This window comes from Berghia stephanieae, chromosome 14 (genome assembly GCF_034508935.2).
Source record: "Berghia stephanieae isolate SIO BIC M18660-M18661 chromosome 14, UCSD_Bste_1.3, whole genome shotgun sequence".
Lineage (NCBI taxonomy): Eukaryota > Metazoa > Mollusca > Gastropoda > Nudibranchia > Aeolidiidae > Berghia > Berghia stephanieae.
The window spans coordinates 360,049-383,484 of NC_088373.1; the positions used below are offsets into that span (position 1 = coordinate 360,049).

General features: G+C 37.0%; 1 protein-coding gene across 1 annotated transcript; it reads left to right on the forward strand.

The window, feature by feature from the left end:
- Positions 1-6,134: 6,134 nt before the first annotated feature.
- LOC144959382 (uncharacterized) lies at positions 6,135-9,683 on the forward strand. Its single transcript, XM_078891956.1, has 2 exons — positions 6,135-6,255; positions 8,079-9,683. The coding sequence occupies exon 2, from the start codon at positions 8,099-8,101 to the stop codon at positions 8,759-8,761; it is 663 nt and encodes a 220-aa protein (XP_078748082.1). The 5' UTR covers positions 6,135-6,255; positions 8,079-8,098; the 3' UTR covers positions 8,762-9,683.
- Positions 9,684-23,436: the final 13,753 nt, after the last annotated feature.

The window sequence follows — 23,436 nt, forward strand, 5'->3', positions numbered from 1 at the left end:
TATACCTGTGCTATGCCCCATACGAGTTAAATTGAAAATCTGCAAAAGAGCAAAGGCTAAACCTAAATACCAACTAGACATTCTCCGGGAGGAACAGAAGATACAAGAAAAATTTGAACTATCAGTAAGAAACAAGTTTGAAGTGCTTGGAGAACTAACAGATATAGAAGAGAAATATGAGCAGTTTAAAGACAGTGTTGCTGCATCATTAGAAGAAAATGTTCCAACCACACTTAAGTTGCAGAAGAAGAAATGGATTACTCCAGAGATATTAGAATTAATGAATGAGAGAAGAAAGGCCAAAAATCAGGAAGAAAAATACAAGACTCTGAACAGGCAGATAAAAAGAAAATGCAACGAAGCTAAAGAAGACTGGATAAATGAACAATGTCACTATATAATGTCCTGCAAAGAAAAAAATGGCAAATTCTTCCATCAGAAAATCAAAGAAGTGACAAACAAAACTAAATCAGGTGCTAAAAGTGGATGCATCAAAGACAAGCGTGGAAACACCATCATGGACAAAGACTGCATTCTAAACAGATGGTCAGAATATATTGAAGAACTTTTTTTTGATAATCGAGGAGAAATGCCTATGATAAAAGAACTGGAAGGGCCTTCTATAATGAAAGATGAAGTTAGGAACGTCATGAAAAGCATGAAAAATGGAAAAGCTGCAGGACCTGATGCCATAACAATTGAAGCCTTGACTGGCCTGGGTGAATGGGGGATTGAATTCATCACAAACCTTCTAAATCAAGTGTATGACACAGGAAAAATGCCAACTGATATGAAACGATCCATTTTTATAGCACTACCAAAAAAGCCAGGGGCAGTTGATTGTGAACAACACAGAACTATTAGCCTAATGAGCCACCTCACAAAAATTCTTTTGAAGATAATTTTACTAAGAATAAGAAATAAAATACGACCTGAAATTGGGGAGATGCAATTTGGTTTTGTTGAGGACAAGGGTACCAGAAATGGAATATTCACATTATCAATGCTGATGGAAAGATGTATTGAAGTAAATAAAGATCTGTATATGTGTTTCATCGACTATTCAAAAGCCTTTGATAAAGTACAACACGAAAAACTATTCAAAATTCTATCATCCTTGGACATTGATGGTAAAGATTTAAGAATATTACGGAATTTGTACTGGGAACAAGAAGCAGCAATGCGTGTTGACAATGAACTAAGCAGTTTTACACCTATTAGAAGAGGAGTTAGGCAGGGGTGTGTTTTGTCTCCAGATTTATTCAACCTCTATAGTGAAATGATATTAAGAGATATCGAACATAAGAAGGGGGTGTGTATTGGAGGAAAGAATGTAACAAATCTGAGGTATGCAGATGATACGGTTCTACTGGCAGAATCTGAACATGAACTACAAGAATTACTGGATGTTGTAGTCAGGAGTAGTGAAAATATGGGACTGGAACTGAATATATCTAAAACAGAATGTATGACGGTATCTAAAAATAATAACCCACCAGCCTGTGTAATAACAAGCAGAGGACAAACAATACAACAAGTTGAATGTTTCAAATATTTAGGCTTCAATGTAACATCCAATGGAAAATCAGATTGTGAAATAAAGAAAAGAATAGGTATGGCGAAGAATGCATTCAACCAGCTGCATACAATTATGAAAAACAGGAATATTAGCATGAAAACAAAAATCAAAGTCCTGGATTGCTATGTACTGTCTGTGCTGCTATATGGTTGTGAGAGCTGGACCATAAACAAGACCATGGTTAAAAGACTGGAGGCAGTGGAAATGTGGTTTTACAGAAGAATGATGAGGGTGTCATGGATGGAAAGGAAAAGAAATGAAGAAATTTTAGAAATGGCAAACAGAAAAAGATCACTGATAACAAAAATCATCAAACGCCAAATGGAATTTTTAGGACACATTATCCGCCACCCTGGTTTGGAAATACTCGCCTTGACTGGAAAGATGAATGGAAAAAGAATAAGAGGAAGACAAAGAATAACGTATTTGAAAGGGATAAGAACTTGGACAGATGAAGCTGAGAAAGGTGGCGCTGCTTTAATAGAATTGGCAAGAGATAGATCAGCTTGGCGGAAGATGACCTCCGACGTCTGCTTCAGATATGGAACTACATGAGATTACGGAAGAATTGTCACTAGATATGCAATTTGGTGCAGCAAAGATTGGTGCGCAAAATTAGTTCGTAGTGGATGGTTGATTGATTATTTTTTTTCTCACTAGGATAGGATTAAAAACCAAGACATCGGGTAATGGGTGTCTAATGCCAAAGTATAGATTCTCTCTTTGGCCACGCATGTGGCAGCCCAGCTATTTATGTTCTGCTTATAACACACAATAAGTGGGATTGTAGGGGTGGGAACGAAAGAAAGCAAGGTCATAAGTTACCGTGCACAAGAGCTATCAGGAATTGGTTTCTGATGGTCTTGCAAATACCAAGTCTTTTATGTTTATGGAAAGGTCTTTCGAACTCCAAGACTCTGTTTTGCTAAGAGCAACCCCAATAGCAATGCAACTTTTTTTTTTAGGCGAAATTCGATCTTTGACCTAACACCAAATCTTCCCGTTTTCAGACAGGTAACGGCAAAACGATTATAGATAATTGAAGTCCGAGTTGCGATACTGCAATTTTATTTTGTTTGTAATTTTGAACATAAGAGTTGATCATTGTTCTTTCCGTCTGTTTTCTAATGTAGACCATCCATACTCTGTTATCATGTCTGTTACTCTGCTATGGAGCGGTAGTCTTTGAGGACAAATCTTGCAATGTGGCAATGGACAGCTTCGATGAAAATGTGTTCAAGATTTGAAGTGTTTTGAGACTTTGGCATTAAGTCATAAAGCGCTATAGAAAGGTTCTTCTTATAAACCTGTAAAATCTCGGTCAATTCGCCAAATTCAAGTATTTTTTTAAAAGGAAAGAAAGAAATGAAGGAAAGAATTCATGAATCGTAGTCGAATGACCGTTAAGTAATTAGGAATGTTCCACAGCGCTACGCATAGCTCATGGGCTGTTTATATTAACAATGGATATATTGCCAAGGCTAAGTGACGTCACTATCTCAACGCTCGTGAATTCTTAGTAAGGCTGGACTCACAATCAAAACACGAAATCTGTGTTTTAAACTCTTGAATCAAACGAGGTACATCAGCGTGTTCGTCTCATTGAGATTTTAAAAATGATATATAAACCAAGAACATCGACCAGAAAATAAGGAAATTATCATAATATTATAAAACTATAAAGTAGTGCCGCGCTGAAGACCGGTCTAGACCGCGGTCCGACGGTCTTTTAGCTGTGAACCGAAGATCGGTCCCAGAGGGGAAGATCGGCGGCGGTCCTCACTTCTTATCACCTTTCAACTCAACTAGTGCGGGGCGGTCCTTGCAAGGACCACGGTCCTACGGTCTCGCGCCATAGCCTACTACTTCCCAGCGATTCGTTGCTTCGGTTGCCTATCTTCCACCAATCACCACCCATCCCACTTAATTAATCGCACCCACCCCCTTTGCCATACACTAAACGACACAGACGACCATACAGGCAGACGACCACCAACCTCCACTCCGCAAACCGCCCTTTCGTGTGTGAGATGGGGGGAACAGGAGGCGCACGCCTTGGACGATTCCATTATACGGGGTAAATTTCAAAATTTACTACACCATAATGATCGCAATGACAATGATCTATGGTGAAGGCATGACCCCTCTTCTCTAATGGGTTATTGTTTGAAATGTATGTGACTACAAAAGATGTGTGTGTTTGTGTGTGTGTGTGTGTGTGTCGAACCTAGCAAGTAGCAAATCCGATTTTTTGTTTTCTTTTGTCCATCTCTTGTCACCACTCCTTTCTATCGCAGTGTTGTCATTTAAAATAATACAATAATATTAAAATTTCGTTTGGTGTTTTTACTAATCAAATAATATGAGTTTCATTAGTTTCTTCCTTCCAAAATACCCAGTTATAACGTCTGAATTTTAAAAAAGTCCAATAGAATATTTGGGGACCCCGATAGCTCAGTTGATAGAGCACTCTCTTTATACGCAAAGGGCCAGAGATCGATCCCGGGTGCAGTCGATTTTTTTCTGAATCCCTGTCTACTCAGCAATGAATGGGTAGCTGAGTTTGTTAGATCTGGCGAAAAGTCACCATCGACCCCTCTTATCACCTCATCCACCCCCTCTTATTATAACTTCACGTCTCTCTCTTACTCTTCAATGCTCGCTGCCCTCTAATGTGTGTGTGTGGGGGGGGGGGGGGAGGGGGGGTAGGAGTTGCGTGTGTGTATCAACGCCACGAACAACTCGATCAACGCCTTGGGCGATGCCATTATCTCCGTTAATGGGGATAAATTTCAAATTTTATTAAATTATCGAAGTAACAATGAAGTACGGTGAGCAAATAAAGAAGGCATCACCCCTCTTCTCTAATTAGGTTACAATTTGAAATGAGTGTGACTACTCCGTGTGTTTTACTCCTGTAGGCCACGGTTTTCATCGTGTAGCGGTCTTTAACGGTTCAAGAATGAACGGACCGGTCTAGGACCGGTCCTTGCGGTCTTCATTTCCCAAGGACCGTAGGACCGTGGTCCTTAAGCTTGCCAAGGACCGCCCCGCACTACTATAAAGCTATTTTCAAAATCAAATCTATTACAAAAAAGGTTATTTCTAGACCAATTTTTATGAGACAAAGACAATTTTTCTCCATTTTTCAAGCTGATTCCAACAATGAGGTTTTCAAATTTATCGCAATTAGATTATTTGTCATTATTATTTTTTTAAATGCCCAATTGACTGCTCAGGAAATGAATACGTAATCCTTGGCGGTTGGCGAGTAGATGTTAAATTTTGCGTATCCCTATCCCACGCAGACACGCACACACACACACACACACACACACACACACACACACAGAGACTGACCACACAATGTATGTCTTTCACTTCTGGCCAAAGTTGCCAAATTACAACTTAGACTCGAATGATAACAGCGAATTGGGTGTCAGATTTAACTTCATTTTAAAGGTCTAATTCAATTCACACCGTAACAAATTATAAAAATAATCATTCTTGATATATTAGAGCAAAATATTTAATTCGCATTACTATAAAGATATTTTAAATATATGTACTTTGTATTTAATTTAGCGACGATACGAACCCCTTTTAATCGTCGAGCCAAACGATAGGATGCTAGATGACGATAAGTCTGTGTGTATGTGTGTGTGTGTGTGTGTGTGTGTGCGCGCGCGCGCGCGTCTGCGTGGGAAAGGGATGAGCAAAATTTAACATCTACTCGCTATCCATCAAGGATTACGTATTCATATACTGAGCAGTCAATTGAGCGTTAAAAAAATAATAATGACAAATAAATAATCTAATTGCGATAAATTTGAAAACCTCATTGTTGGAATCAGCTTGAAAAATGGAGAAAAATTGTCTTTGTCTTATGAAAATCGGTCTAGAAATAACCTTTTTTTGTAAAAGATTTGATTTTGAAAACAGCTTTCTCAAATTTTATAATTTTATGATAATTTCCTTATTTTCTGGTCGATGTTCTTTGTTTATATATCATTTTAAAAATCTCAATGAGACGAACACGCTGATGTACCTCGTTTGATTCAAGAGTTTAAAACACAGATTTCGTGTTTTGATTGTGAGTCAAGCCTTACTAAGAATTCACGAGCGTTGAGATAGTGACGTAACTATACATACAAGACCTCGTTCTCCACGCCACAGTAGGGCTTCCATTCATCGTTTTCGGTCAACCGTGGTCTTTGAAGTTACACAACATATACCGCCTGTGATGCCTGTACATAAATCAAGGGCTCAGCTGACTCATGTTGACAAGCGAGCTATCAAAAGAGCAATCGTTGATTGGTCAAAAACTCAGGATTTCATATAAGGACATAAGTTCTGGAAAGCGATACCCACCCACCTGTCAGTGGACAGAACTGTTATGATGAAATTAGGCCTCCATAAAATGTTATATCATGGTAGCTCCACCCTCTCTTTCTATTCTGGCGTAGATGTGGACGGCGATAGCATTTCGGATGTCATAATGACAAGTGGGCAAAGGGTTAAAGCTTCCAAACAATCCCAATTATAATACATCACTGATTGGTGGAAGGCATCACATGAGATGCTCTGAGCATGCGCACAAGTCAGTTCTGAACATCGTTTTCAAGTCAACAAGCCGTTGTTTATTTCTATTCGAAAGTTTCTATTCTGTTATAAAGGTAAGGAGGTGTTACATATGGATAATAACGTCTTGAAATTACTTATGGCGTGTCTGGTGCAGCGCTTGATTGGTTTAGGTCATATTTGTTTAATCGTAAACAGATTATTACGGTGGATGAATATAGATCGGAGGAAATCTTTCTTGATTGTGGGGTTCCCCAGGGTTCAGTACTTGGACCCGTTCTTTTTGTTTTGTACGTTGGCCCTCTGTCTAAAATCATCAGAAGTTTTGGTCTGTCTTACCATCAATACGCTGATGATACGCAATTGTACTGCGTTTCCAATATGAGAAATTTACAAGAAGTATCAGCCAATAGTAAAAATTGTATCCAAAGTGTTAAGAAATGGATGAATGAGAACAGACTGAAACTGAATGATGATAAGACGGAGGTGCTGTATGTGGGGAACAGGAAGTGGAAAAGTGAAACAGATTTGAAGTTGGGGGATGCCTCTATTCAAATTGTTGACAAAGTGAAAAACCTTGGCACATTCTTAGACTCTGGACTGTCGATGGAGCATCAGGTTAATAATTTGGTTAGATCTCTCTTTTTCCAACTAAAAAAGATTGCTTCCATTAGACGGTTCATATCTGAGGATGTGACCAAGCACCTGGTTGTGTCCCTCGTACTATCGAAATTGGATTATTGTAATGCTCTGTTGTTTGGCGTTTCGCAATACAATCTGAAACGTCTTCAGATTGTCCAAAACAGCGCTGCCAGACTAGTATTTATGAAGCGTAGGTGCGACTCTGCCGGACCTCTACTTCATGACCTGCATTGGCTGCCTGTTGAGAAAAGAATTAAATTCAAAGCTTGTGTTTTAGTGTATCGTTGTCTTGAAGGTACTGCCCCTTCCTACCTTTCAGAACTAATTGAAAGATATTCAAAACCCCGCCCCTTACGTTCGGCCAGTGATTCCACAAAACTAGTTGTCCCTCGAATTCGGAAAAATGCTGGAATGAGATCCTTTTCTCATTTCGGACCCTCTATTTGGAACGCCTTACCGCAGAGCATTCGTGAAAAAGAATCTTTGTCTATTTTTAAACGTTCGCTTAAAACATATTTGTTTCGATTTTAGTAGATGGTATGAGAAGCAAGATAGGTTTGGTTTGTGTTGTGTGTTGTGTTGTGTGTGTGTATGTGTGTGTGTGTGTGTGTGTGCTTGTGTGTGTGAATGAGTATGTTTCAGCCAAAGTAATTTGTAATTTAAGCGCTTAGAGTCTGGTGTCTCGGAGTTATAGCGCTATATAAGTTTTCAGCATTATTATTATTATTATTATTATTATTATTATTATTATTATTATTATTATCATTATTATTATTATGATTAAATATTTAATAAGCTCTTCTTTGTAATGGTAACATTGGTTATCCTGTTTTTTCTCTCATTTATTAGACTGGCAGAACAAATCACACTGCTGGTGTCATCGACACGCATTGTTTTGATTTATTTAATTCATTGTCACCATTGTGCTGTTGCAATAGTCCCTTGGTTGGATTTTAACAGTGCAACTGGTTTATAGCACGAGTGTCCTTAGTTTGGCACATGAATGGTGATGTGTCCTTAGCGTGGCACAAAAAATTTACCATGTTATGGTTTGCATTAAAAGTGGCTGTGTTCCGTCTGAATTAGGTCCACTATGGACCATAAAAGTGGGGTGTAAAAACAAAACTAAACTGGGTCAACATGAAAAATGAATGTCAAGGTTTTCTTTCTGTTTTCACCCGATAAAATATATAAAACATTATGTCGTTTTATTATCAAACTTGGTGCATGATAAGATTCATGATGTATGTTATTATCTCTCTCATTTTTTGTCCAGAAAAAATTATCATTTGAAAAATGGAGAAAGATAAGGTCACCAGTGACCCATTCGCCACAAACGACGTAGTGACGCAACGAAGTGACAGTGACGACAGCTCGCCGCGTGACGTAGCGGCGATGCTGAGCGAGTTGAACAAACAGTGGGAAGCACGGTTTGACTCGCTTACGGAGCTTGTGATGAAGCGTAAGAATGTGGATGGAGAGAAGACGAAGGATAAAAGAATAAAACTGGGTCACGACAACAAATACTGGAGTGATGACAGTGATAGTGATGACGTTGATAACGGTGGCGAAGTCGAATCAAACTTGGAAGAAGAAGAGGATTTGTTGTGTAGTAATCGAGAAACGACTAGGAGTAGGAGTGAGGAGAACAATGATGAGAGTGATAGTTTTTTGAGGAGTTTGGAGGATGAATTCAATGAGGAAGAAAAAGTTGGAGGGAAGGTGAGGAGCGACCTTGCAAAGGTGGTGAAAGGCCGGTTTTCAACCAAACTCAATCCCGAAATGTTGAAAAAGAGATTGGAAGCTCATCTTAGACCAGAAAATTGTGACAATTTGGTGGTGCCAACAGTTAATAAAGAAATTTGGAGACACTTACCTAATAATAGGGTTGGGCAAATATGCACTTTTTCTCAGTTTTTCAAAATTTTCCTGTGTTTTCTATGGCCAAATTTAGTGTAGATTATGAATCTGGTGAGTTTTTTTGAAAAAAAAATTTTTTCAGGTTGGTTCAGAGCATTTTTTCAAAATGGCCGCCATTTTCAAGGCCGAAAGTAGAAAAAGGTCTATAACAGAAAAAGTATTAGGGTTAGAAACTTGATTTTTGTGGCAAACTATATGTTTTTGGGGTCAAGAAAACCAAATATCACATTATTTTTATAAATTGCACGCTACAATATTGGTTTAGAGCCATTCCACTGGCTGAAAGAGAAAAAAAATGACTATATTTTTTTTAAAAAAACTTGAATTCTCCAAGAACTGCATGAAGTCAGAAAGTTTGAGACACATAACTTAGGTAATTAAAACATACATCCAATATAAATTCACTCTAACAAAAAAATAACAATTGAACAGAAGGAAAACAAGCTTTAGTTTTATTTAATTGAAACTGTTTCTTTGGGATTTAACATTTACAACCAACTAATGCATTAAACGTTCATCAGATTATTTTTTAGAGAACAGAATTCAGCAATGACTCAACATCTTCATTTACTTCATTTACTGGTGCAATTGCATTTCTTATGGATGTACACAGTTCATTTTTTGTGAATTTTTGCATTATGTACTTTCCATTTTGTTTTACACGCCTCATCTGGCGAATATGTGGACTAGTAGTGAGCCGCAAATATCCAATCTCCAAGATCAGTTGGGTGTTATTCAATTGCTCAAGAAGTTCAATGCAGCCAGGGGTGATTGGTCCACCATGTTTTTTGCACTGCTCAAGAGTATTCAAAGTTATCCTAGTTTTTTCTAACTTCAATTTTTCTTTCTTAATGAGGGCAATTTTTTTGGTTGCCTTTACTGTTTCTACAAAGTCTTTTTCAAGTTTTCGAACTTCAGAAGTCTGTTTAGAACATCTGGCCCAATACCACTCTGGTCTTTTTCCATGTTCAGGCAAATCTTTGAATGAGGAGTCTATTAGAAGTCCATTTGTCACAACAATGTTCTTCTTTGAATGAGTTTGTACTGACGTGCTTCCTCCTGCGACTTTCACCCTGTGGTCAAATTTGGAAAATTCTGACTCGCATCCTAAATTTGTCAGTGGTGCACTTCCCAACTTGATGGTATCAACATTGCTGTTCTCCTCGTTTCTAAAATAAGGAACCATATTGATTTGTCTCTCCACAGATTCAATCACTTCTCCTAAACATGCAGCTTCTAACTTCTCTATACCATTTGGGCTTGTTTCTTCAATTGTACACTGTATATCTTTGGAGAGAAAGAGTTTCTGATCAAAGAAGGTCTCTCTACATTCTTTTGACCCTTTTTGTCAATGCCTAGAAACTCCATTAAGGGAAATATAATGAGCTCTCCAACTTTCACATATATTCTGGCACAAGCAGTGAACCATTCGTTTTGTATAAATGTGGCCACGGCGAGAACAAGCTTGTTGCTGTTAACATCTACGACAGCCTCAAAAAAGTCTTTAATGTAGTCATGGTGGCTGATAAAAATCTTTGCAAGTTCAGCAATACGACCAAACCTGTTACTAAAAAAGCCTTTGAATGTGTTAGAAAGTTCAATCTTATTAGATTCCAGCCATAACTTGTATTCATTGTACAGTGAGACAGTGTGTGAGGCGTGACTTGGAGAGAGCAATTTTGCAATGGCAATTAACCCAAGCGTGTGTATGGAAGAACCAGGTGATTTGAAAATCTCCTCACCAGCAGAGAGTTGCATGATTTTTTGGATGCCTACCATTTGCTCTGTGTTTTTGAAAACCTTATCTATTGCATTGTCTATACACAAAATTATATGAGCACAGCATTTCAGTCTTTTCTCATCATCCACACCTAAGTTTTCCAAAAGAACATCCAAATCAGAACCTCTGTCTGACATCCACAAATCTATATGGCTCTTTAAGTCCTCCACAGAACAATCAGCTAAAATGGAAAGACACTTTAACTTATGATTATAGGCAGCCGCTCCATCATCCCCAGTATGACTAAGATTTTCAATATACCCAGTTGTGAGAGTTTTTTTGGGTTGACAATTACCTTTCATGGTTATATGGTCTGTATTAATGTCATATGTTTTATGACCAGCTGCCTTTGTTGTGTCATCAAGTCCCACAGTAACAACAGATTCTTCATTGTTCAAAAGTTGTTGAGCTACATACTTGAGACTCATATAGGATGCATCTTCTAGGTATCTCATTATTGTTCTTCGACTTGGTAGAGTGAAAGCAAGATCTTTCTTACACTTTCGCTTCTTTTTCTCATTCTGATCCCTCTCACCCCCCTCCTGCTGCTCCTCCTCTTCACTTGATGAGTAAGTTTCATCATCTTTATCATTTTCGGTACATTCATCTTCATGCTTATTTTCTGGCATTTCCCAATCCTGATGAAATACAATGTTAGCAACATTCACCATTATTTTGCAAACTTCCATTGTTGAACATGTGCTCTCACTTTGACACTGAACAAGACATCGTATCACACTTTCATTTAATGCTTTAAAGGTGTTTCTATTTTCACCTTCGGAAATGTTATGGGAGAATCTTGGGAATTTTTTCTCTATTCATACTCATATGTTCAAAGGTATGTTTTGATGAGGATGCGTTTACTTTTGTTGGGTCTGTAAAGAGTCTTCTCTTTGAATGAAGATTAAGGTTCCCAGAGTCAATACTCTCACCTATCACTGAATTTAGTAACTCATTTCTATTTATTTCTTTCTGTTCATTCTCATCTTCACACTGTTTGAAGCGTTTCTTTTGAACTGAGTCCTCTCTGGACTGCTTTCTCTTTTTCATTCTCTCCCAGTCTTTGGGTACAGTGTTGGTACACATTAAATCACTCATTTTCTATTTTATGTCACCAGAATCGTATTCTCCTTTCAAAAACAGGTTAAGACATGTGTCACACTTGTACATTTGGTTAAGGGGAAAAAAATTATTTAAGAAATTGTTAAAAACGGCGGCCATCTTGGAAATTATGATGAGTCAATAAAAACTGAAAGTTTGAACCGATTTTAATTTTGTTTTTTGTTTTCTGTGTTTGGCTTCACCTGTTCTTTACATTTAGCATAAAAAGCGTCTTTTAAAGGCATTATCTAAAAAAATCAAAATTTGCCTAAAAAATCGGCCATTTTGCAAAAAAATGCTCTGAACCAACCTAAAGAATCATTTTTTTCAAAAAAATTTTCCAGATTCCTATTCTACACACTATTTGGCCATAGAAATCACTGGAATTGAAATTTCGACCCAGATTTGCCCAACCCTACTAATAAGGCAATTAAAGGAGATCTCAGTTTAGTAAAGATACAAAGGAGTGTAGTCAAGGCGGCAACAGCAATAACAACAACAACAAACTTGCTGCTGAACGAGAATGGTGCTGAGTCACTAAAAAGAGACTGCACGGATGCATTGGCTCTACTGGGACATGCAACCAGGGAGTTGTCTGCTAAAAGGAGAAATTATCTAAAGCCCTTTATCAATAAATCGCTGCACCGATTGTGCAAGGATGACAATTTGCCAGTGGAGCCTTTATTGTTTGGAGACAATTTGCCTAACAAAATCAAAGAAATGAAAGAACTGGAAAAATTGAACATCACCTTCAACCCAGAAAAATTTAAAGACAATACAAGTACAAGATTTGCTAGTGCGACGAAACCTTTTTTAGGGCAAAGCAAGGGGGGTGTCTTCCCCCGTCCAAAGTGGCAACCAAAACCCAAGTTTGTACAGAACAAGAAAGGCCACCCACAGAAATGGAAGAACAATTACAAACAATAAGTTTGGTGAGTGACTGGATAGAAATTTTACCTGAAGTTCTATCGTATTTGAAATCAAAAATTAAAAATTTTAAAGGAGGACAAATATCTTTATTTGTAAAATATTGGGAAAAGTTAACATTCAACAAATCAATTTTACAATATGTTAAAGGAGTGTTGGTGGAGTTTGATTGTAGACTTCTAGATTTGCATAGATATTCTAGACCATATGCCTCCATAAAGTGGAATAAAGAAGAACGCAGCATTATAGATTTGGAAGTTAAAAAGCTATTAGAAAAAGAAATAATTTCTAAATGCGATCATGCAGTAGGTGAAGTAATTTCTAGCATATTTACAAGAAAGAAAAAGGATGGTTCTTTTAGAATGATTCTGAATTTAAAGCCTTTGAATACTGTCGTTACATATAAGAAATTTAAAATGGAAACTTTAGAAGCTGCACTTAAGTTGATTACGAAAGATGCTTTCATGGCATCTGTTGATTTAAAAGACGCGTATTTTTCTGTCAGCATTCATGAGAGCTATAGGAAATACATGAGATTTATATGGAAAGGTCAGCTGTATGAATTTAACGCTTTACCTAATGGTTTGGCCATGGCTCCAAGGGTTTTTACGAGACTCTTAAAACCAATTTTTTCATCTTTGAGAAGGCAGGGGTTTTTATCTGCATACTTTATTGATGATTCTTTGCTTGTAGCAGCGACAAAATCTGATTGTTTAAAGAACGTGTGTCTTACTCTATCTACCTTTTTAAAAGCAGGTTTTGTGGTTCATCCTGATAAGTCTATACTGGTTCCAACGCAAAAAATTCAATACCTTGGGGTGGTCATAGATTCTCAAAGTATGACAGTATGTCTCACAGAGGATAGAAAGAAGAGTTTGTTGGAAACCTGCTTGGGACTACTAAAGACGGATTATCCAGTTATAATAAGAGTAAGAGATATAGCAATTGCTGTAGGGAAAATGGTAGCTAGTTTTCCAGCAACAAAATTCGGACCGTTGTATTATAGACAGTTAGAAACAGAAAAGGATAATGCGTTGAAACTAAATAAGGGTAATTTTGATGCGACCATGGGTTTGTCAAAGAAAGCAAAATTAGAACTGCATTGGTGGATCAAAAATGTTGAAACTATGTATAATGATATTACACAATCAAAACCAACAGCGATTCTATTCACAGATGCGAGTTGCATAGGCTGGGGCTGTAAAAATGGGAATATCAGTACAGGAGGTCATTGGTCCTTGGATGACAAAAATAGACACATTAACTATTTGGAAATTAAAGCAATACTGGAATCACTTATGTGTTTTAAATCTGAATTTAAAAATAAACATATTCGTATTATGTCAGATAGTACAACAGCTATAGCTTGTATTAATCACATGGGCACAAACCATTCTGTGGAAAATAATGAAATAACTTTTCAGGTATGGAAATGGTGCATGGATCACAATATATGGATCAGTGCAGCACACATTCCTGGGAAAAAGAATACTGTTGCGGATAGAGAGTCACGAATCACTAATTGGGATTCTGAATGGAAGTTAAATCCCCATGATTTGAAAGTAGCTTTAAAACATTTGATTATTGAACCAGAAATTGACCTGTTTGCAAGTGAGGCTAATGCTCAATTTGAAAAATTTGTATCATATAAATGGAATGAAAACGCAATAGCAATTGACGCTTTCTCAATTTGTTGGAAATATAAAACGTTTTATGCTTTTCCCCCTTTCAGTGTCATTGCCAAGGTGTTGCAAAAAATTATTCAGGAAAAAGCGACAGGAATTATGGTGGTACCCGATTGGCCGACTCAATTCTGGTACCCAAAAATCAACAATATTGCTTCCAAACCCCCAGTTCGTCTTCCTTGTCGAAGAGATCTTCTAATTCTACCATCGTCCCCGGGAACCACCCATCCTCTAATTCTACGGAACAAATTAGACCTTCTTGTTTTCAAGGTTTCGGGCCTCATTTAATTTCCTCCGAGCTAGATCAGCAGTCAGTAGATCTCATTTTGAATTCGTGGAGGAAAAACACTATTAAATCGTACAGCATCTACATTAAGAAATGGATAGAATTTCTAAAAGTTCAACATAATCCTCCAGTCACAATTCATGTTTTTGCAAATTTTTTGAGTAGTTTGTTTCAACAAGGTTTTAGTTATAATACTATAAATATTGCCAGGAGTGCAGTTGCTGCTCATTTATCATCTTACGGATACATGGAATTTGGAACTCATAAAATTATAGTAAGATAAACCTATTTCACGCAGCACTTTGTCTAGATGGGTGAAATCAGTTCTCAAACTTTCAGGAATTGATACGACTATATTTACAGCTCACAGTACACGTGCAGCTGCTACTTCTGCTGCTTTAATTCGAGATGTCCCATTAAGAAAAGTATTGGACACTGGAGGTTGGTCTAGTGAAAGTACATTTGCCAAGTTTTATGAGAAATTTGTTCAAAAACCCTCCAGGGATGACAATGTATTTTCTCAAGCTATTCTTGATAACAAACGTTAATTATGTTTGATAAAAATACAATATGAAAGCTGCAGTAAGCAACCCTTGTAATTATTATAGGTTGCATCATTTGTAATAGTATTATTTGCAACAGCCATGATGTTCTTGACATGTTATAAAATCGCTTTTGTTTACTATTATTTTTTGGATTCTGATTATGTTTTTGGTTCTTCAATAATAAGTTTTATTGAAAATTATGTTTTCTTTGTTGATTATTATGGTGTAAGCATGTTGCTTCACATTTGGCTAAAATCTCATGTGATGCCTTCCACCAATCAGTGATGTATTATAATCAAAGATTAAACTAGACTTACCTTTAGGGAAGTTGACGTTTAATATGGATTATTAAAGTCAACTGATTGGGGAAGGTATTCACATGCCCCCCCTTTTTTCTTATAAACATTTAGTAGTAACCCTCCCTTGGTGTATTAATTTAGTATGTGTAAATAGATTATCATGTGAATACCTTCGTTGAAATGTGTATCAACATGCGGGCTAAATACTGACTTGTGCGCATGCTCAGAGCATCTCATGTGAATACCTTCCCCAATCAGTTGACTTTAATAATCCATATTAAACGTCAACTTCCCTAAAGGTAAGTCTAGTTTAATCTTTGATTGTCGTCTATCTCTAATCGGCCCCGTTCGCGCAAACAGTCTCCTTTCCTCCCCCTTTTTCGTGGCTTGATAAAATCGGTATTCACCATAGAGAATACAGGATTAGAGACGACAACGGGTAGGAAAACGTCATCAAAAGTGGCTAGTGAGAGGTCGAGCGCCGCCATTTTCTTTTTTATGAAACCAGGGACGCTGCGCGATTTAATCTCTACATTAATGGCTTTGACTGAGCTCAATTAACCTTGATTTGTGGACGGAAAATAGAAAAAAAGGCCAGGTTTATGATGATAAACCAAATTAGACATATTAAACTACACTTTTACTTGTACATTTTAGACTTGGCTCCAATGATCGGGTTTATATTAATAACTTTAAAAAATATTATGAATAATTTATAACTCCCTTATTTGTGGGGCGATTTTGTCATTCGTGGTATCAATTTTATTGTAATAAAGAGATAGGAACTTGAGAGTTATTTTTTCTGACGCGAAATTATTACTTTGTAATTTTAGCAGTAAGAAAAGTAGTTGGTAAATAAATTTGGTACACCTCTTTGATCTACCGCCACCGTCCATTCGTGTAGATTTGTGAATCTCACCGTCGATGTATTACGCTATTGTTACGCAAGGAATATAACACCTTTTTGAGTAGGCATAAAAGCTAAAATCTAAAAGTAAAAAATATAATTCTGAGGAATTTGAAAGTCACATTGTTGAAATCAACTTGAAAAAAGAAGAGCATTGGTCCTTATTTCAGAAAAATCGGTTGAAAACCAACTGTTTTACGAATAAATTTGATTTTTAAAATTGCTTTTCTTTATTTTAGCTTTTTTTTAGCAAATTTTTTATCTATCGGCCGATTTTCTTGATTTTTATATCATTCTTTATATCTCAAAGCGACGAGATCAGTGATATACTTTGTTTGTTTCAAATGTAACTAGAACATAATTTGGCTTTTTTACCTATCAACCGTGCCTGGATAATATATTCAGCAACGTGGTGATTGTGACGCAACTATGCCATGAGCGTCTTCCAGTGTTTCAACGATGGTTCAGTTCATTGTTGACGGCTGTTTAGCCATGAGTGAAAACGAAAAGGCGACTGCAGACATCAAAGGGTAGGCTTATATCATCAAAGGATGTCTACATGATTGACATGGCCATATATGGAACTCATTATCTACTCCCCCATAAAGAATCTGACCACGAGAGGTCGAGCGCCGCCATTTTCTTTTTGGCTAGGGCTATTGGTCAGTACTGACTCCCAGGCGCTAGCACATGCGGGTCAGTACTGACGAACAGACGCCAGTGCCTGGAGGTCAGTACTGACCAATAACCTGGTGTCTATTGGTCAGTATTGAACAACAGGTGCCACCGCCCACAGACAACCTCTCTTCGGTCTGTGCCACCGCCCACCATTGATCAGCACTGACGAACATCGGACCTGTTCGTCAGTGCAAAGACCTCTTCGCACTTATTCGTCACTTCCAAAAGTATACCATTTAAAAAAACAACAATTAAAATTCCAGGCTCTCAGGCCAACTTATCCGATGGCACACAGTAACACTTGGTCACCTAGATAAGTTTGATTTCTAACGCGTTAGATGCCGTTGGGGCAACGATATGACTCGTTATTTCAAGCCACCGTAAGATTCTATTTTATTTTATGTTGTCCATTCTATTTCTTTGGGTTATTTTGTTTTTATTGTTTTTTTTCCCCGTATATTTTCGTTATAGCTTTATTTAAAGAAAAATAGAGGAAAATGTGTTCTAATATTTCCTGTTACGATTCTTTTATAATACTTTGTCCATTCTATTATACTACGACCACTCACTACTACTACTACTACTGCTACTACCACTACTGCTACTACTACTACTACTACTACTACTACTACTACTACTACGACCACTCACTACTACTACCACTACTGCTACTACCACTACTGCTACTACTACTACTACTACTACTACTACTACTACTACTACTACTACTACGACCACTCACTACTACTACCACTACTGCTACTACCACTACTGCTACTACTACTACTACTACTACTACTACTACTACTCTACTACTACTACTACTACTACTACTACTACACTACTACTACTACTACTACTACTTATATGTCTTTTATCTTCCATTATTTTCTGGAAGGTTCTGTTCCCTGACGCTGACCTTTTCTTATCAATCAGATCACCCCCATGGGGCACCCTATCCTCTACCCACGCTGACATTTCATTCATACTGCAACCTCAACCACCATTGAGTACAGACGACAAAGTTATTTTTCATTATATTTTATTTGTTTTCCACGTTTATTTGTGTATTGTTGTGTTAATGAAGGGTTTGTACCCGAAACGTCCATTGTCTGTTTTGTTCCCATACGAAGCCTTTCATTTTCACTCTTTCGTTAGTATTTTACGATCACCGGCTTCAGGCAGCCCTTACCGTTTTCTACTTTTCCTATTTCCTGTCTCAGTAAGATGCGAGCAAGCCGAATTTCAAATGACAGGAATGAAGAAAGACGAGACAATGAAAGAGCTTTCACTTTCAGTTCTAGCGCCACGCATCAGTGCAGTGAGCATGCGCGTTGGATGAACCGAAATATAGGGCTTCCAGTTTGGCGTTTCAACACCAAATTTGGTCTTTTTCTCAGGATTGGACAATTTCACTTGTTTAATTAATTGATATATTTATTAAACAAATCTCACGTAAACCGACAAAAAGATTTAGTGAAAACAAGGGCTTCCCTGCGACTAGTATGGGACAGGAAATGCTGATTTATTTGTCGTAGAGCAAGTTATTTTAAAAAATGGCATTTTTCCATAATTTTGGTACCGTCAACGCCCGTGGCCAGGTCAGAACTGACCAATTGGCATCAGTACTAGTAATAGTAATAGTATTAGTCAGTACTGACCCCCAGACGCCGGTGCCTGTTCGTCAGTACTGACCCGCAGGTGCCAGCGCCTGGGGGTCAGTACTGACGAATAGCCACTCCGTTTCTTTTTTATGCAACCACGGACGATTAGCCACTAAAAAGTGGCTGTTGTCAGGTCTGCTCCTAGTAGTCTGTGGTATTCACTAACAATGGTTCCGGTGAAGGGGGGACAAAACTGTCTCAACTCACGATAGACGACGGTGTAGAGTTATCGATAGGGTAAAATCTTGATAAAACTTGGAAGTTTATATCCATACCTGTGTTAGAGTGAAAAAATTGGTGAAAAAATAAAGCTGGTGTAAATGGTCCAAAAATAAAAATATTAAAAAAAAAACATGTCGTTACACGGAGTAGAAATATTTTGTAGAATATCACAAGAGCAGCAAACCACTTCTGTTGTCGCCGGAAGCCAGCGCCAAATATATAAATATACACATATATACACATACATACAAATACACACACACACACACATATATAATATATATATATATATATATATATATATATATATATATATATAGAGAGAGAGGAGAGGGGAGAGAGAGAGAGAGAGAGAGAGAGAGAGAGAGAGAGAGAGAGAGAGAGAGAGAGAGAGAGAGAGAGAGAGGATTCAATAGTTGAACAAGTGTATATGAAAGGTGCCATATAAAAACATCCTTCAGACCTTCTGTGCTACCATGACACCATCTTACGGCTTCTCTGTCATGTCTGAATTAGATAATTGCAAAATCGTGTCTAAATTCAGATAACGGTTGAAAACAGGTGTCGTCTTTCATGCTTATCTAGAATAGAAAATAACTGAAAATAAATGTAACAAATGGACCACTCTCAATACGATCTTGTTGCTTTCAGTAATAGGTATTATAAAGAACAACAAATTACCGGTGTTGGGGTTAAGATAGCACTTTCAAAGTAAACGTGACTGTCTTAGCAAGTAATATTATTATTAATCGTAATAATATTATGTATTTATTGTCCACAATACATTGGCAACTTGCCATTTGGTTAAAGCTGAAAACAAGAATTCAGTGAGTTTCTTGTTTGTTTTTTTGTTTTTTGTTTTGTTTTTATCGATACCTCAGCCATCAAGCAGAAAATGTTGTTCGTCTTATATTAATGAAATGTCGGGGGGGGGGGGGGGGGGGGGGGGGGGAGAGGGAGAGATTCACTTCTGTTAAGTTTAAAAACAGCATTCTGTCTTTATTGCCATTTCTTTAAAAATACTGAAGCGGTATCGATGAAAAAAAGCTGAAATATTTCTCTTTAAGAAGATACCAAATGTAGCTCTCTCTCTCTCTCTCTCTCTCTCTCTCTCTCTCTCTCTCTCTCTCTATATATATATATATATATAGCGCAATATCCACTAAACATGCTCAAAGCACTTTACAAAGGGCCCCTGACCAACAGCAACATGTAACATAAAGAACAAGACATGATGCTTGTTAGGCAATAATACCATTTTTTCTTCTGACAGAGACAACACTTAACGGCCAGGTACTCATTTTACACCTGGGTAAGGTGAGAGAATATGAGTAAAGAGTCTTTTCCAAAGATTCAACCATGCGCCAAGCGAGGCTTAAACCCAGGACCTACCGATCCGAAAGTGAGTGTCGTATTACCATGACAAGATCGACAGCACATCTCTCTTGCTCTTTTTGACGTGCAGCCATATGTTTTCACATATTGATCGCACGTATCAATACCTGTCTTTGGCCAGGCCCCTCCCAACCAAGGCTGGTCACCATAGGGACAATGGTCAAACATATCTGGACCTCCATAACCCACGGTAACACATGATTTATTCATGCATCTTTTGTTCTGAAATGTTTTTGTTGAATTCTTCATTTAGAATATGTTCAATACAATATATCGAACCCTAGACCATCTGATTACTAGTCAGAGGTGCTACCATTACACCAGAGGTTACCGTTAGTTGGGACAATCTTAATACTCTTCAACAGTCGTAACGTCACTTCCTTCCTAATGACCCATGGTAGCCTAGTAACACTGGCTCTAAACTATCGGAAAAATGGCGGACGCCCGTATGAAATATTTCTCCGGCGAGCATAAAAGCGTATTCAGAGGGAAAAAAACATAAATTTGATCATGTTTTGACTTTTACACATTCTGATCACAAGGCATATGAAAAGTTCTAACCAGCAATGAGAATAAAAAGTAATTATTTTCTTTGTTTAGAACCAAGATGGCCGCCGTTGCCTGGCGGCGTGACATCAGACTACTGAATCCAATTCCTATATGCTTCACCAGGGTACGTGTTTTACACTGAAGTTCGATCCCCAGTGGAGGTAGACTGATTTTTTAGATTCATTTTTTCTTGTTTTTTTTTTTTCTTTCTTGCGTTGCCTGGCACCTTTCAGACACATTTGTGACCTATCATCTCAAAACGGTATTATGTCGGAACGAACCAAATGCTTAAAAGCCGAATTAAATGTTAAACTGGTCAAAAATATAAATTGTTGGCATTAGCACCCTAGAATATGGTATCCATTCTCCTCAATAAAACATACAAACTCAACACAAGTCTGATATTTCTGGTTATAAATTCAATTTTCAACATCTTAACCATCCCGACTTAATACCGTTTTATGGCCAAGGGTCACATTTAGTTCATATCTTTAAAGCCATATTGTTTGTTTGTTTTTTGTTTTTAAGGGTTTTACGGCGCTTGCAACACATTTAGGTTATATCAGCGCCAGTAAAAAGGAAGAAAATGGGATCGTAAAAAGTTCTAGAATTACAATTAAAGCACCCAAGAGAAAGTAAGACAAAAGGGAACTGGGAATAAAAAGGGATCGGATGTTTAATCCAAGAGCATACCACCAATGTACTTAGCTTGAGATCACCTATAAGTCTCATCCGGACACAAGCACAAAATCCAACAAGGAGGAATACACTCAGATGCTTACATTATACATTAAAATTAAATATAACAATACATAACAGAGAGATGATTTACAAGGAAAAGAATATATCTGAAAACAATAACTATGCATTTGACTGTTTCCCTCCCAGCCAGGACTCAGGCCAGGGCCAGGACAAAACCAAGTAATCTCATTACAAGACAAAGACAGAAAGCATGTTGGAAAACAGACATAGGGGGATAGAAGACACAGTATGGACCCCCCTGCCGCTATGGGAGGTCATGATCCCCACCCAGTAAAGCGATATAGGACGCGTTCATTGGTAAATTGTTGAATAGTCAATGTTTAGGATTGAAAGCAAAATAAAATTACTACCAAAAACAAAATTTAAAATAAAAACACGACAATTTGAACTATTTTCTACTTTTGTTAAATTGTTTCTTTTTAAAATTGCGTTATTAAAACAGTGATATATTACAGGGGCTTGCAAAAGTATTTAAAAAGAAAAAATAATAATGAACTGGAACAATGAACAAAACGTTTTAACTTGTGCTGAATTGTATAATAATATTTTCACATATCAAGTCAAAAGCTGCCCAAATTGTTCAACGATTAAAATATTTGAGATTTCGAAGCTTGCAATTTTAAAACCACATTATGATTCCATACACACTTGTTCAGATCGTTATGATTTCATAGACAATAATTCAATTTTGCTATGGGAAGATGAAGCATTATAAAATATTTGTAAAAACGTTTCGCTATTTTTGAGGGAGTTTAACCAGCTAACTGCCATACTTCAGAAATAATATATTCAGAAATTTGATCAGAAAACTCGTCCTTCAAATATATCTATGGATTTAAATGACCTTCGTCTTGACAAAAACTCTCAAATCTAAGACGAAGGTCATTTAAATCGATCGGTAATTGAAGGACGGATAAAAATTCAAAGGGTAAAATGATGGCCAAAGTGACCGTAAAAAGACTAAAAATTTTATTCAACAGAAACTTTCTCTGATTAATGTCTAATTTTCATATATAATTCGAGAGCACAGGTCTTTATTCCTGCACAAATTAACCCCAATTTTATTTTTTTACTGTTCATTCTTTAACTTCAAAAGGAGAAAACATACGCAAAATGAAATGTAGATATTTATGTCATTTCATTTGGTTGGTTGTGTTCTATTTTTTGTTCATGTTTGCTGATCATTCATATCTTACATTTACATTGAAGCCTCCTCATGTTTAGTAAATAAATTTAGTAAATAATGAACTTATATAGCGCCTAAACATCCACGTTAATCGTGCTCTGTGGCGCTTTACATAATAAAAATAAAAATGTTTAAAAAACAACAAAATAAAAAATCACGAGACTACATGATACATAATAAGCATGCATACAAAAAGCAAAACATCTATTTTTTGAAAAATAAGCCTCGCGGAACAACTCAGTCTTCAGACTTTTCCTGATTGTTTCCCACATGAAAAGCATTTTAATAATCCCAGGCTTTATCCCGCATCCATAAATCCTTTCATCTTACCCTTCCACATATCAATCCATCGGGAGAGGGTTGGTTGCTTGTATAAGACCGGAAACATTTGTAAGCAATCCCACAATGCAAGTTCGAACAAAGACAATCGCCATGAGTTCTATACTTTACCCTTGCCATTGAAGACCTTGGTCCTTCTCGTCTGCCACATACGTCATCGGCTGTCCCTGGAGCTGTTGTGGACAATGACACATAGACGTAAGTCAATGTATCAACCATAATAAAATTTAAAAATAAAATAAAAACAAAACAAAAAATCAAATGAAATAAACTATTATTGTGCAATATATATATATATATATATATATTATATATATATATATATATATATATATATATATATATATGAGTGTTGGTAGGTACTCGTAGGTACGAAAGTGCTCGATAAT